The sequence below is a fragment of the Alligator mississippiensis genome, chromosome 3 (genome assembly GCF_030867095.1).
Source record: "Alligator mississippiensis isolate rAllMis1 chromosome 3, rAllMis1, whole genome shotgun sequence".
Taxonomy (NCBI): Eukaryota; Metazoa; Chordata; order Crocodylia; family Alligatoridae; genus Alligator; species Alligator mississippiensis.
In genome coordinates, this window is record NC_081826.1 from 14,911,620 (window position 1) to 14,926,877 (window position 15,258).

The 15,258-nt window shown below is 45.2% G+C and overlaps 1 protein-coding gene across 1 annotated transcript in view; it reads left to right on the forward strand.

The window, feature by feature from the left end:
• Window positions 1-12,367, forward strand: part of OC90 (otoconin 90) — a 52,795-nt gene extending 40,428 nt beyond the window's left edge. Inside the window, exons 11-16 of the mRNA XM_059723469.1 lie at window positions 38-82; window positions 1,224-1,340; window positions 1,741-1,845; window positions 6,389-6,563; window positions 9,549-9,655; window positions 10,233-12,367. Of these exons, the coding sequence (XP_059579452.1) occupies window positions 38-82; window positions 1,224-1,340; window positions 1,741-1,845; window positions 6,389-6,563; window positions 9,549-9,655; window positions 10,233-10,540 (857 nt within the window). The 3' untranslated portion in view covers window positions 10,541-12,367. The remainder of the gene's footprint in view (window positions 1-37; window positions 83-1,223; window positions 1,341-1,740; window positions 1,846-6,388; window positions 6,564-9,548; window positions 9,656-10,232) is intronic.
• The last annotated feature ends 2,891 nt before the right edge of the window (window positions 12,368-15,258 follow it).

Consider the following 15,258-nt stretch of genomic DNA (forward strand, 5'->3'; position numbering starts at 1 on the left):
ATTTTCATGAACCTGAATGCTCTTGAATGTTTTGCAGTTACTACAGTGAAAGCCACAGACACAGCCCTGGATACAAACAAAGGTATGGATGGCATCATCCCACACTGGTTTGGGGCACCTCATTCTGGTTTTGATTGGACTTTTATAAGGCCCATATAAAAAGACTGAAATAGATCAAGAATTATCAAGTGACACTGAATAGGGAAAGTAGGAAGAAGGATTTTCACATTGGTGCTATCTATGATTCAGTTGCTATCCTTTGTATTGTCCATTGTGGCCGTGTCTCTCCATATTACAATACAGTGCTGTGCATGGATACCAGAACAATGCATCCAGAGCTATCAGAAGTAGAAGAGCCATGGTAGGGTGGACCACGGCCTGGATTATTAGCCATACTAAGAACAGGGTATATTAGTCCAAGCATAGCACAGTGCTAAAGTGGCTACATAGCTTCAGGTTCTTGAGTTCATTCAGAGCCATGTCAGTCACTTGACACTGCAGAGTACCTGTTGACGTGAATGTCATGTTATCACCTCAGTTTTTCTTCCTGTAAAATGGGTATAGGTTAGTGGCTATAGTGTTGTTATTGTTGCCGCTATTTACTATTTATTACTATTTGTTGTTGCTAGATACTCAATTTGTTGTTGTTGGATATTTGTTGTTCTTGTTGTTGAATAATATTTGTCTCTCAAGCAATTTCTTAAGAACCAAGTATTCAAAAGCCAGCACCCTCCCCTAAACAAATAGACCCAAAAGGCCCAAAAAGTCTCTGCCCACTGACACATGAGAGTTTTTTGAGCTATTAACCAGGAAAACAGTTAGTGGCTGGCACATTTTCTGCTTCTCTATAATTGGGAGAATCCTTTACCATCCAAGCACAACATGGACACTTTTAAACGTATAATAGGAAGAGGTGACTTTTTTATTGTCTTTCACCAGCACAGCTCTTTTTGCTAGATTAGGGTACAAAGAAATGAACCCGGGCAGGGATGCTCTGGCCTTCTGCTTCAAATGCCATTTCTCCTGGGTCTTCTTCCCACCTGTGGCAGTCTGAACCTGTGCTCTGGGATTGTAATGGCATCCTACTGTTGTGGAGGTTAATTTGCCACCCAGCTACAAGGGGCCTGTTGTTTGCCTCAGTATTTCTCCTTCCTGCTTTTATTATTCCTTCCAATCTAAGCAGAGAGGGGTAGAAGGATATTTCATTGCAAATGTGCTTTCAGGATTTATGGAGGCTGCTTTCACAGTGGAGGGAACAACCACAGCCCCTGCAGATACCCACTCTGCAAACTCAAAAGAGAGACCCACGGAAAATGCTCCTGCCAGGACAGCCAACAAAGGTGAGTGCCAAATGAATCAAGTTCATTTTCCATTATAATTTGCAGCACATCTTTGTTTCTGTTTGCTGCCACCTTTGGCTCGGCATTTCCCTGGGGCCATGTGGTCGGGCTGGGTTACCGGCACAGATTTGTCAGTGATCCCTGTATGAATCCCTGAGACTGGGATTGGCCTTCCTCACAACAGCATCTCACCAGGTAGAGTGCTGACCCAGAGAGGTGATTTGAGCGTACAGGTCTCACTCATACTATTCAGCCTGGAACAAAATTGTCTGTCCAGCAAGGATCTGCACAAATTTTAGAAGAGTTTGCTCATGTTGCAGACTGACATCCTGAACTTCGGGACACACAAACAACCTTCTGTCTTCATGAAAGTCTAATATCGATACAATGTCATCTGCAGACACAGCCGTGAAGATAGGAGGAGAAGGCACGGCCTACTCTACTGTATCTCCAGAAGTGCCACCTTCTGATGGGGAGCTGGAGCTTGACCCCTATGTGGGCAAAGGTAGGCACAGTATTTTTCTAAGTCAACTCTCAGATAAAATGAATGACCCACTCTAGTACCAACTACATTTACAAATGGTTTATGGAGGATTACATCTGGTGTAAGCAAGTAACAGACATGAGTAACGTGTTACTGGTGGTTATAAGCACATCAGCAGATGTAGTCATTAAGTGTGGCGTATAATAGTCCTAAAACCTTCTACTTGCCTGCTTCTAACCACCCACCATGATAGACCTCGCCTTTCTATAAGGAGCTGTTTATTACAATCCTTTATATTTTTTTCATATAGGTACCTCAAATATAAATCTATTGTCACATACTATCCTGCACTAGAACATATACAAATAACCCAGGCAATTACCAGCTGCATTTGAAGAGGGTTATATCATTTGAAAAAAAAGTTATCCCAGCCTTCCCTCTGGTTTTCAAACAATCTTACCACACTTATCATCACAAGCAAACTCCCTGCTAAGCACCACACTCAACCAGAACCAGAGTTTGCCAGAACAACACCTGCAAACCCTTCCACCAAACTATCTCCATCACTGAAGCCAACAAACACAACAAAGCCACCAGGATCTAGGGATCCTACATGCCTATCCCAACAGATGATTCACGGTATCCATAGGGTTACCATATTTCTAGTTTAAAAAAAGAGGACACCTGTTGGAGGGGTGGGGGTATTATGCTTGGAGGGGACCATATTTTCGTGACCTGCCCCTGCCCTTCACTCCCAAGCTACAGCCCCTCCAGCCCTGCTTCTGCCCCTCACTGCTGACCCACTGTCCCCCGCCGCCAGACCATGCTGGTGTCCCTCACTCCCAACCCACAGCTCATCCTTGCTGATACCCCTCACTCCCAATCTGCAGCCCCCTGGCACTGCCTGTGCCCCACACTCCCAATCCAGAGTCCCCTGTCCTCCTTGGTGCCCCTCACTCCCAAGCCACAGGCCCCCCAGCCAGCCCTGTCGGTGCCCTGCACTCCAGACTAGCAGCCCCCTGGTCCCCCCAGCCCTGCTGGTGCCCCTCACTCCTGACCCGATGCCCCTGCTGCCCCCAGCCCTGCAGTGTCTCCTGGAAGTCCTGCTCCTGCAAGCACAGGCACCGGCCCTGGTGCTGCCAGCTTGGCCACACAGCTCCCTGCTGCCCCCAAAGCCCCCACCTCCCCTTCCCCTGCTGGAGGGGCAGGTGCCTCCCCTACCTCCCCCTGCTCTGCTGCAGCCTCAGTGCCTGGACAGCTTCCCCCAGTGTCACCAGGCACTCAACCCCCTCGCATACCCATCCCCTCACCCCCCCCCATGCATACACACAGGCCCCCCAGACAGTGCCCAAGCCCTGGCCCTCCAACCCCTGCCTCCCATAGACTTACCTGATTCCAGCTGTGGGCACTGCTTCCACCACCCTGCCTGCTTGGATGCCGGCTACATGTGTGCACAGATGCCCCCTACCTCCAATCACCCTCCTCCTGCTTCCCCCAGCTCCAAGAAGCTCCTTGCTAGGGCAAGCTAGGAAGTGCCAGGAACAACTTTGAAGCTGAGCAGAGTAAAATCCTGAACATTTGTTCATATTTAAAACCCCCCCGCCCAAATGGAAATGGGAGGGCCCAAAATGAGGACGTGTCCAGGAAAACCCAGACATATGGTAACCCTAATATTCAATGCCCTGGTGGAAACAATGTAGGTGAAAGTAAACCATTATCATATTCCAGAATAAACTCATGTAGGAAAAATGGTATGGACAGAAATGTCCTATCACTGGTCGGAGAACCTGGTTAATATAACACTGAGTCCACACTTCTGCTTTCATAATTCTTATTCTCAAAGCCAGCCTACACAGTACTTTCAGAAGACAGGCCTGCGCTCAGAAAGTCATAACTTTCCTAGACACCAAAAACAATGAATTTAGCAGAAACATTGGTTTTCTCGCCCGTTAACCCTTACTTCTTCCTTTGCCAACTCTGTTTTGCTCCACAGGTGATAAGGGTGCACTTCTCTTCCAAGCAGTCTTACTGATTAACCTAATTAAGTTAAAGTGAAAGCAATTGCTCTAATTTACCTAGTTTGGATTATGACTGCCTCATTCTCAGATGAGATCAAGGCACATGAAGTCGAAAAGCTTGTCTCTCCCAGCTGCACAGGAGAAGCTATTACCTCACCGGAAACCTTGCATTCTTAGATACAAATGCTGCAACCAAAATGAAATCAGAAGAGATTTTCTTGTGTTTTGTCTTTTGACCAACAGTCTAATTGCACCTTGAAGTGATATTTTGCTACTTATAGAAAGTAGAGAAACTAAAATGACTTCTTTTCTCCCACTTGGAGAATTCCAAACCTCCAGGCACCCCCTCTACCCCCCGCCTGCTTTTCAGCTCTGCCATCTGTAGATAACTCTGAGAAGGTCCAATCAGTCATTCTGCAGACTTGCAGTTAGGGTATGCCCCAGCTGCCCTGCAAGGACCCCCGTGCTTGTTACACACAGTGAAAGGAGCAGACCCGAAGCAGAAGACGGGGAAGGAGAGACAGGGTCAGAGTGCAAGAGAACCCCAGATGCTGACTGAGTTCTCAGATGCCAACTTTTCCCTGTCCCTCTTAGATAGCTATTCCTGGTCACTGCATGAACTCATGGGCTCAGTAGATGAACATGAGCAGGCAGAGTCCTTGGAGTGACAAGACTGGTGCAGAGCAGGGCCACCCTCTTGAAGCTGAATCCAAGACACATTGATGGTTTTCTGCAGGCAGGGAAGCACGCTCCCACCTGAAACATGGCTCAGGCTTCTTCTCTTGATCAGTGGCCTTCTTGTGTGATAGAAACTACCCAGGGGCTTCAGGGGCTGCACATTGATAGGCCATACCAACCCATCCAGCCAGCACAGTAACTCTGCTATAATATTACGGTACTTGGACCTTGTGGTTTGAATGGAACTGGAGCTGGAGGGTTAGGTTCAGGAGGTTTTTAGTTCGGTCTAAACTCAGGAGTGGAAAATGGGGCCAGGTCACTACCAGACAAATAGCCACTGATGTGGCCATTTTCCTGCCATTTCTCCTGCTTACTGACTTACAGTGTTAGGCACTGAACAACACATAGCCAGAGGCAGGCAAAGGCTGTACAGTCCAAACAGACAAAAGGATCGCTATTAAGTATGGTTGTATAGATAAGGAGAGAAGCGGTCAAATGGCTTACCCAAGGTCAGACGGGAAGAGCTGGAAATTCAACCCTAGATCTCCCACATCAAATCCTTAACCACAAGCCCATTCTGCCTGTGCCATCATGGCAAGCACACATCATCAGAGACATCCCTGCAGCAGATACTGAAGAAAATATGTCCTTCTTCTGGCAGAAAACGGACACTGTGTAGTCCCTACTCTCCTGCTGTGGCTTTCTTTTGCATCAGCTGTGAATGCCAACAATTCTGTTTTTCAAATTAGTGAGAATCTGATGCACCAAGTTCCTCTTTCCCATAACCTGAGAAATAGCTTTATCTTGGAAGAATGGCACCACTGACGTGTGAAACAGTACATAAGAGCAAAGCTTTTCATCACATTCCTGTTTCATTTGCATCTTCTCTTTGCAGCTGGGAAAAGCTCTTTCTTCATTACCATTGGTTTTCCCACTTTTGCTATTCTCTGCCTTTCTTTTCCTAATGATGTCTGGCTGCTTTAACAGCATTTAATTCCTTTTTGGTGCCTTTGTGCTGGAGATCTCATTTCATCTGTGTTTCCCTTTTCCATAAAGAGATAAAGTCATGATGGTCTATTCTAAGCAAAGGCAATTTGTGCTGAACAGCCAGGTTACAAACACTCACCTGGAGAGAACAGCAGGAGCAAAAGATGTTATAGGGGGCATTTTAGCTAGCTTGATAGTCAAAAGATTGGTTCCAGGATGGAAGGGGTCTTGCAGAATCTCACAAATTAAAGAATGGAAATGAAGGAAAATAAAATCCAGTTGAAGTCACGGGCAATGAAAAGGCAGGTATAGGATTTCTCAAGTCATCCAAAAATGGGATCTAGTTCCTTGAGGCTAAGTAGCACTTACTGGGCTTGATTCAGCAGCATGTTACACCCACAAGGTAACTTCTGTTCTAGTCATGCCTGCAGGTCCTGGCCATTGTGTGGGAGTAGGTGTAATAAAGAAATGCCTAAGGATTTGCATTCTATACACACAAAAAGAGAACAGGTGTATAAAACAGATGAGAAGGGAGCACAAGACAAAAGCAAAACAATCTTGATCAACTTAAGAACAGCTCATCAACGCCACTTAGAAACAGTGGGAAAACTGCAATGATTATGGTGAGGAAGGGTCAGTAAATTTAGACCCCTTTGGAGACATGTTCCAGTAAATTTAGACTCATTGACATATTCGTGAAGCCTCAGAGAGGACATGTGGATTATACAAGACTACCTAGCAAGGAAAATCATTTGCATTTATTTTGTGATGCCTCTCAAACACTCCGTACTTTCCAACCACAGCCGAAGAGGTGGTGCTTACCCTGATGGATGTGTAAGTTCTTAAATGTTACCTGTTCAACAATGCATTTTTCTTTACAGTCTGCGACCGATTTACCTTTCTGCAAATAAGAGGGAATGGGAAAGTGAAGCTGGAGCTGCCCCAGCTAGGAGAAATGCTGTATTGCTTGACTGACCGATGTCCACAGGAATTTGAATCTTATGGCTGCTACTGTGGCCAGGAAGGAAGAGGTTCTCCTGCAGATGTACTGGACAGGTGCTGGCTCCTTGACACCTGCTAAGTATCTGTGTTTACTATAGCAGTTCCAGGGGACCATCCAAGGCTGCGTAGAGAGAGCCCGTGCCCTCAAGAACTTATGTTCATCTAAACACAGAAGAAAGACAAAACATAGAGGAAGGCAGTGGGACATAGGAGCAGAGTCATCAGTCTAATGGTGGTCAATGTCCTAGTAGTGGTTCTGGTTTTTGGAGGATGAGATTTGTTTAGGAGGCAAGCTGCTAAATGGTAAAGAAGGGAATGGAGAAGAGCAAAAGGAGTAGAAAGGAGGAATAAAGGGAGAGAAGAAAGAATACAGTGGAGCAAAAGCATAGTCTAGAAATGGCTGGGTTGGAAAGTATTTTGCAGACAGAACTATTGTACCTGCATTTGGAAGAGTATTATCACCAGGGATGAAGCACTGTCCCACTGAAGTCCATGTAGTTAGGATTCTCCTTCTGCAAGGGAGACAAATTGTTCTTGTTGGCACTGGAGGTTACTTCTAGGAGCAAGGAAATTAAATTAAGGCAAATTCAGGAGAAGGGAAAGCTACCACAGGGTGAGTTCCATTGGGTATGGAAGTGTGTCCTGGGAGGGCACTGGTGGAAACCTTAATTGTCTGGGGTCTTTCTCAGGTTTGAGTAGTAGAACGTATACCAAAAAGACCTGACCTACTGTGGCAGGACCAAAGACCGGCTAAGTATAGGTTTCTTCTGGTCCTAATGTATAACTCTGGCCACAAATATTTTGGCTCTCTACCAAGCCTGGGACCACTGTTGACAGAGTTGCCAACTGTCCGTAATTTCAGAGTCCACAAAGAAAAACGGCTAAACATGCTCGTCTATAAAGACCATAAAAATTGATCTGTCCTTAGAAAACTAAGGATTTGTGTTGAAGGACAGGGAGAACAGAGCAGTGTCATCTTGTGTCTCAGTGGGAGCACAGCTTAGCATGTTGCAGAGAGCTCTCTGGCAATGGTCTCCTTTATGGCCCACAGGAGCCTCTGTAGCCCCCTTGCCATCCACCCCAAGCCACGTGCTGCTGCTGCATCTCGGTAACTGCCTTCCTGTAATGGCTACTCACCTCGCAGGTAGGCAGGGCTATGTGGCCTGGGCAGTCAGAGAGAGTTGATGGGAAAGGGATGTGTGGGCTGTGTGGCTGGGGTGGAACTGCGGGGTTTGGAGAGGTGGTAGTTGGGTGGTTTGTGCCAGGGTGCAGGGAGCAGAGCCAACAGGGGTCAGTTGAAGGATGGACTTGGGGGCAGCACAGTGCAAGCTGTGGTCAGAAATATCAGGGTGTGGGGTAGGTAGGGGACCCCTGAGATGGGGGAAGCACAGTTCACAGCCATTGTGCAGTCAAGTAAGACTGTTAAAAGCTACTGTTAAACACCTAAATTTGAACCTGGCTCTTGTTATTGCTGTCTAGTGCCTGGCAGAAGGGTTTCTCTTGCATAGTGAAAAAGAAATGTCAGTAAAGAAATGTGTTGTTCAGTAAAAAAGTTTGATGGTCAGTAAAAAGTTTGCAGTTTGTTGGCAAACCCCCCCTCCCCCAAAAACAACTCCCCACAAAAAATTCTTGGGTTGGCAATCCTGACTGTCAAGAAACAAACCTTTCCCACTCACTCCTGCTCCAGAATACCCAACTCTAGCAGTTTTGCAGTGCAGACAGCATAGAAAAATCCTGAGTGTGCCCACTAGTGCTTAACCCAGTCTCTGTCATGGGGCACGAACTTAGGATCCCTGTACGCTGCATATGCTGCCTAACTGACGGATTGGGTGCACATGATGTAGGCAGAGCTTGTTTCTCTGGGTGGGCTCATGCTCAGCAGGGAAGTAGCTGAAGGATTTAACCATTATGATGCTGGCAGTTTCCAGTTACATTCTTAGCTGTACTAATTATGCATTCAGTTTTCAGGAGAATTATTTATATACTTATAGTCATAAAGAGATTGGGGTATCCTTCTAGGGGCTTGCAACTAATTTAAGACAGAAAAGCCAGGGGACCAAGAGGCATTAGGCAGGAACAATGATGTCAGAGGAAGCCGAGATAGCTTTTTTTCTATCTAAATAACATGTTTAAAAATAAAAGCCTATCCATTAAAGACCAAAACAGGATCAATGCACCAAAAAGATAAAAAAAACAAAATAGAAGGAAGCAGGCTGCAATGAAGGAAGATACAGTGCATTAGAGAAAATTGAACATTTGGGTCAAGTCAAAGTCACCTTTATATGGGTGAGGAGCACGCAGATGCTGTTTGGGCCACTTAATTTAGCTCCCACTCCTCCATGTGCAACTTGCCTTATTCCTCTGAGCACACTCAGAAGGGATCCACTATAGCTACTGCCCTGGGAAGGCACATTAACTCCATGCAAGTCCCTGGAAACTTAGCTGCAGAACCTTGACACCAGAGGAGGAAGAAGGGCTTCCTGCAATTTTAGCCCATTAGTCTAGTGGTTAGGGCACTTGCCCAGGTAGTGAGAAAGCATCCCCCAGATGTAAGTAAGGATAACCTTCATGTCCCACTTCCCAGCAAACTGCTCTACCTGGCCATGGATCAGGCACTGCCAAGAATCACCCCCACCCCTCCTGTAGAAGCTGGTTCATTTGGGGAGCCAGGAGGGGAAGGGTCCAGTGATTTATTCAGTAGTCAGGAAAGACAAGGGCTCCTGGATTCTCTCTCCTGGATAATCCGGGGGGCACTCTGTATTCAACAGCAACAAGGACACTTCTGTCCCACTGGGGACAGGAGACAGAACCCAGGGCCCACCCGTCCTTCCAGGCCAATGCCTCTCACCGAGCTACACTTGCTCTGGCTTGCACTCCTCCTCCATTCTGTGACGTCAAGAGTTACTCACCATCTAAGGGTGAAGTAGGATATAAAATCCATGCAGGTGGCTCAGAAATACAACTTAGGCAGTTAACTCCAGCCACACAAGTGCTGCTTACATATTTTGAAAGAGCTAGATGTGGGCTTCTCTATTTCAGGTGCTGTTTCTCTCATCACTGCTGTATGGAACGAGTTAGAAAACTCGGATGCCATCCGGAGAGAATTTTGAGATCTGAAGTTGTGTGTTTCGATCATAAAACAAAGTGTAAGTGTGGGGTTAGATAATGAAACTTATGACATTCCTTCTGAGCCAAATTGAGATCAGTGTAGAATTATAACAAGAATAGCCTCACAGAGCTTAGATCGAAAAGATGTTGTTATGCTAGCGGGAGTCTACATGCCATTGGAGTCCATCTTAAGAAGGAAAAAAGTGATCACATTAAGAATGTTCTTAACAAACACAAGCTACTAAACCTGACCAAAACTTGCTTATTGTTCCTGGTGAAGCCAAGGCCTGTTTTACATAAAGCAACAATGCGGCTCAAGAGTAGACTGAAAGAGGTGTGTCTACCAGTAGTGGAATACCATGAACATAAGTAGGTTAATTTTTGATCCCACGGTGATCTATGGGAGCTGCAGCCTCTCAGCCTCTCCAAAAACCTGTTTACATTTTGGTGTCAAGATATGGATTTTGTAGCATCTCTTTGACACCCGAGATTGAAGGCTTTTCTTGTAAATGTTACTCAGCCTTGTGGCATAGGTGACATCATTTCAAAACTAAGCACGATAATTAGTGTCCAAATTTCAAACTTTTAACATCTTACATTTTTTGTCTTTTTAAGGCATCGGCTGGAGCACGTGTGAGAAACTACTGTGTTCCTGTGATCAGACAGCTGCCGAGTGCATGGCTGCTGCTGTTTTCAATGACAGCTTGAAGATCCTGAGCCAGCAAGACTGCCAAGAGGAGAAAGCTCTGTGTTGGAGTGGAACACATGAAAGGCCTTCAAGTGGCTCAGGAATAGGCACTAGAGCATCCAGCTCTGAGGAGAGCAGTGAGGAGGCAGGTCTAAGGAGTGTTTTAAGAAGAGTAAAGAGAGGTGCACGCTTTTCATTTGGAAAGGATTACTTTGCACCACTGCATGGGAGATAGCCAAGCTTGATCACCTGGTTGTAGAATGGTATAAAGGGCTCGAGAGTCAAATATTGTGTATCCCATTTTTTCTTTGAAAAATTCTCCTTTCCATTTCCGTACAGACAACTGATCAAAAGATAGACTAGGTTGCAAGTATATCACACTACAGTATGGAACTCCTTAGTAGAGAGAAGCCTGCCTTGAGGGTCATCTCTAGTAGGCCAGACCCTGTCTAAAAGTACCAAGTACAGTTTGGTGCAGAATAAAGCCCCAGTTGATTTTTGTTAATGGCTTTGACAGTTGTCTAAGGCCAGACCCCTCACTCTGTATCATGGGTGATGATCCTTGCTGAAAACAAAAATAATTGAAGAGTTGGAATTTCACATCTTTTCATTATAAGCCCCCTAGAAAAAATTCTTCCTGAGTTTCCTCTACTGGGACTATAATGTGAAAATGTATAAAATTCTAAATCCAACGTATATTACATTATTAGACCCAAATTCTAGCAAGTAACCCAGATTTTGATGCATGTCCTATTTATTAGCTGGCTTAAACCTAGTGAAAACTTTTGGCTAGGAGTCAGCTAGGTTTTTGTCCATGCTTATGAAGGCCTGCAAAGATCCACAAACATCCATCAAACTCTGGCTATGGACAGGCTCTTAGTTACAGCAGGGTTTCTCAGCCGGTGGGATGTGAACGTCGTCTAGGTGGGACTTGGGTCATGGCGGTGAAACTGGAAGTGCCACAGCAGGATTTCCGGTTTTGCTTTTGTACGCTTTGATTGGATGGGTGACCCCTGCCTCTCTCCGAGAGGCCGCTGGGGGACCCCCCCCGCCTCATTGACTGGTGGGACCAGGACTTTTTGACCTAACATAGGTGGGACATAAGGTGCAAAAGGTTGAGAACCGCTGAGTTACAGCACTGCAAATTTCTAGGTACCTCGCAGTGCTGCAAAGCACGGTAAGATGGGGGCCATACAAGTAGTCCAGCACCCTTGCTGGGGAGCTACAAGCTGCACAGAGGTAAGCTCTCCATCCAGGGGGTAATAGAAGGCTGTTTCTCCATTCCCCCTGCCTCAGGGCTGGGCAGTAATTGAGAGCCTGCCCTCTCCCTTGTGGAGGAAAGGGGCAGTCTGTCGATGAGTAGCTGGCAGCTGCTGAAAACAGAACCTGTGCAGGTAATCCCCATGCCCACCATGGCAGCAAGGGCAAGGAGCACCGCTCTCCTCGGAGTGGGGAAAGCATCATGGAGGGCTGCGGGACCCCTGTTGCCTCACATGAAACTGGACTGGTGTTATATGCAGAGCTAGAGAACAAAGTTGCTGCTTAAAAAACTAACAGTTCATGGCTGAAGCACCAGGTTTTTTCCACCACAAACTGCCTGAATGCCTGTACTCCCAGTTTGTGCTGGGAAAAGGGCTTAACAAACGAATTGTCTGTCCATGGCTTCAGATCTGATGAAAAGCAGAGAATTTCCCATTTGAGTTTCATAAATACTACACCTACGTAATTGTACCCAATTGCAGCTAAATTGTGATCTATGGTTTTTGCGCTCCTTAGTGGGGCACAAACTCAAAAGAGAAGGGAAGGCAGCTATGCAGTATGTTCTTTTTAGCTTGAAATTAAATCACAACTATCCTTTTATTATACATTGTACATCTTGTAGAGTGTGTAGGTTTCTGATGGTGCTCAAACATGGTGCACTCTTCTAAATTGCTCTATGCAGCTTCTAGCAATACTTTTACTACTACTTTTGTAATAGGAAGTTTGAAATGGAAGGCAAGAAAGATAAAACCATTTTCAGACTATTTTCACATAATAAGCAAAGTCAAAATATTTTCAAGTGTCTCCCATTTTGGGCTTCTCTGAAAACAAATTGTTTCCATTAACATTTCTTAAAATAAAAACTGTTTGCTACTGACTTCTGCTGCATCTTTTTATTTTAGTGATTCCAATCATTTCAGAGTTGTTTCCAGATTTCCCTTTTCACAGTCCAATTTTAAAGGCTCCAACTTAGCTGTAAAAAAAATTGCTCTGTATTGAACCTTAGGAAAGTAGGAAACAAGCTAGATGTGCACCTGATAGACTAACTGAATCAGAGATGCATAACCACAGCTCACTTCATCAGATGCTTAAGGAAGTATGCAGCCCAACAAATAGATCAGAAGTTCTGGTAACAAAAGGGTCATTTGTTTTATTCCAGGTCGTAAAATTGTTTGGCTTCATTTTGGTTCCTGCCATGCCACATGGGATGGCACATCAGACCCCAAGCACACCATTTAGGGATCATGAGCCTGGGTTTCCCCGCACTAGGAGGTAGTAAAAGCTTGGCTCCTTGCACTCCCCCAGCTAGAAGCCCTGATCAGCTGATGGGGGTTCCCAGCCCTGGGCAGCACAGGGGAGCCTTTGGAAATACAAGATCTATGGCTAGAAGTGGTGGGAAGGTCCAAACTTACAGCTTCTTTCAATGGCATAAAGACTATACAAGGGTGGAAGAACTGAGGGTTGGCCAAATGGATTGAGAACCGGCATCCAGTCAAATCTGAAAGAAAATTCCAAAATACTTGGACACTTCTTGTTAGACAAAAGAAGTTGCTGTTTAAGCATTCGAGTCTGTAAAATGGCAGGATTAAGCTAATTATTTGTTTGCAATAAGATTTGTATTAAGTCAGAAGGGTCCATGCCTTGGACAAGCAGACCCAGAGGGTGGAAGCAAGAGGGCTCCAGCTGCGCAGCAGTGGGGGAAGTAGCTGGGGGTGGGGGGGAGGGGGAGATTGGGAAATCTAGCATCCCACCAGTCATGGACGTGCCCCCTAGCCTTCCACTTGCTGCTCCCGCCCTCCCCCAGTGTGACCAAGTGCAATATTGTGCAAAGATCTAATACCCTTAATTTAGCAGAACGGGGGAACACCCATTGCCCTCTGCCCCTAGCTCTAACTCCAATTCCACACAGCTATAAGCTCCCCTGCTACCACCCCACAGGTCCTGGACACACATTTGCATCTGTTCTGGCACCCCCACCTTAGTTTTCCAGCAGCCCATTGTATTCAGCACCCAGGACTCGTGCCCCCCTTGCCCTACCCAGTAATTATGCAACTGCACTAAACTGACACTCATCCAAATTTCAGAATTGGATTTTATTTAAAATTCTGGTGACAACATTCTGCTGTAACGTTAGCAATTTATTTGCTGCTGCATGTCTCTCATAAAGAAGTAAGAAAAGGTCAGGTCGCTAAGGAGCTGAAACAGGCAAAACTGGCCTTTAAATGAAGTGAAATATGATGGTTACACCATTGCCTGATAAGAGCACCAGCTATTTTCCTCAGATATATATTGATGTAGACGCTCTGAAACCATCATTTAAAGCTGATGTTTCAAAGAGTCCTTTCTGGTAACTGTTGGGATTTAATATTAGATGAAGGGTTCTCTGAATTGTAACAGTGTGTTCCCTTCAGGGGTACAGTTATATGCCAGTAAAATCTCTATGGGATTTATTTGGCATCATAGATGCTTTATTGAAATGATCCTTATCTACCATATTAGATAAACAACATAATTGTGCTGTCATTTATGTAATGTCCAGACAATACTCCAACCTTTGATGAGCATTTTTACTCAGGCTCCCATCCACACTAAACTTAGAAATGGTCAAGGACACAGTTGGCTATAAACACTCTGCGGGCACGTCTATACAAGACGCTAACTTGTGTCGCAGCACCAACAGTGCTAATGCACTACTGCACAGTATTACTAGACAACTGCACAGTAGTGTCACTACTGCACAGTAACTGCACATTTATTTAGTATTGGATTATACAAGTACTAAATAAATGCACAGTAACCACTGAGCAGTAGTGTCTCGTGTAGACGCGCTGGTTGTGAGCACAGCAGGGTGTTAAGCATCAGTTAAATGGTGAATCTAAACCGTTTACTGCCTCTGCTAGATTAGTCTGATATTTGTTGCCATAACCTTTTGGGCAGTTGCTATTGCTTGAGGCCTGAGAAGAGACAGAAAATCATTAACAGAGTTCCATTAACAGCCTCTGTAGATCGTGGGGAAGCTCAAACTTTAAATAAAAGCAAAGTTATTATTTTAAGGATATTGCAAGGGGCAAGGACTTCTGTAGGTGGTATTTTTTTACTAGACCAACTGTATTATTGTGATAAAGTTAGATACATTTTCAAATGCATCATATAAGTCCTGGACCATCACAGCTACATCACACTAACACTATTTCAAGAATACCGGTTACTTTGGTTCACACAACTGGGTAGGCCTGGATTTTTTTCCTGAAGTGCAGTGCTCCCAAAACACGGGACAGCTCTATGCTAGTAGTACTGCAAGGGAGCCATGGCTGCATTCTCTTGGATAGTATCTAGATTATAATCCCATTCCCAACAGTGAAGTTGCTTTTGCACAGCCGGGTTTGCTTTGGCTGCTGGCTGTTCTGTACTTGCTCAGCATCGTGATAACCACACTGTCTTGTCAGTCAGCTGAGCTTGATATGGCTCAGAATGTCACTCATTGTTCAAACTGATATTGTAGAGGGAAAGAAACCTGTAATTTGGGTCAAACACCTCAAGTACTACCTAGACATCCTCTAAGCATGGCTTTATGCCCTGTATTGCTTCATGGTTTTCATGTGCTAAAGCCTCAAGGCTAAAGATTTCAGCCATCTGAAGCGACAAAGCCTTCACGATACTAAATAGCCATTAATTTAAGATAGAGGATTTTGG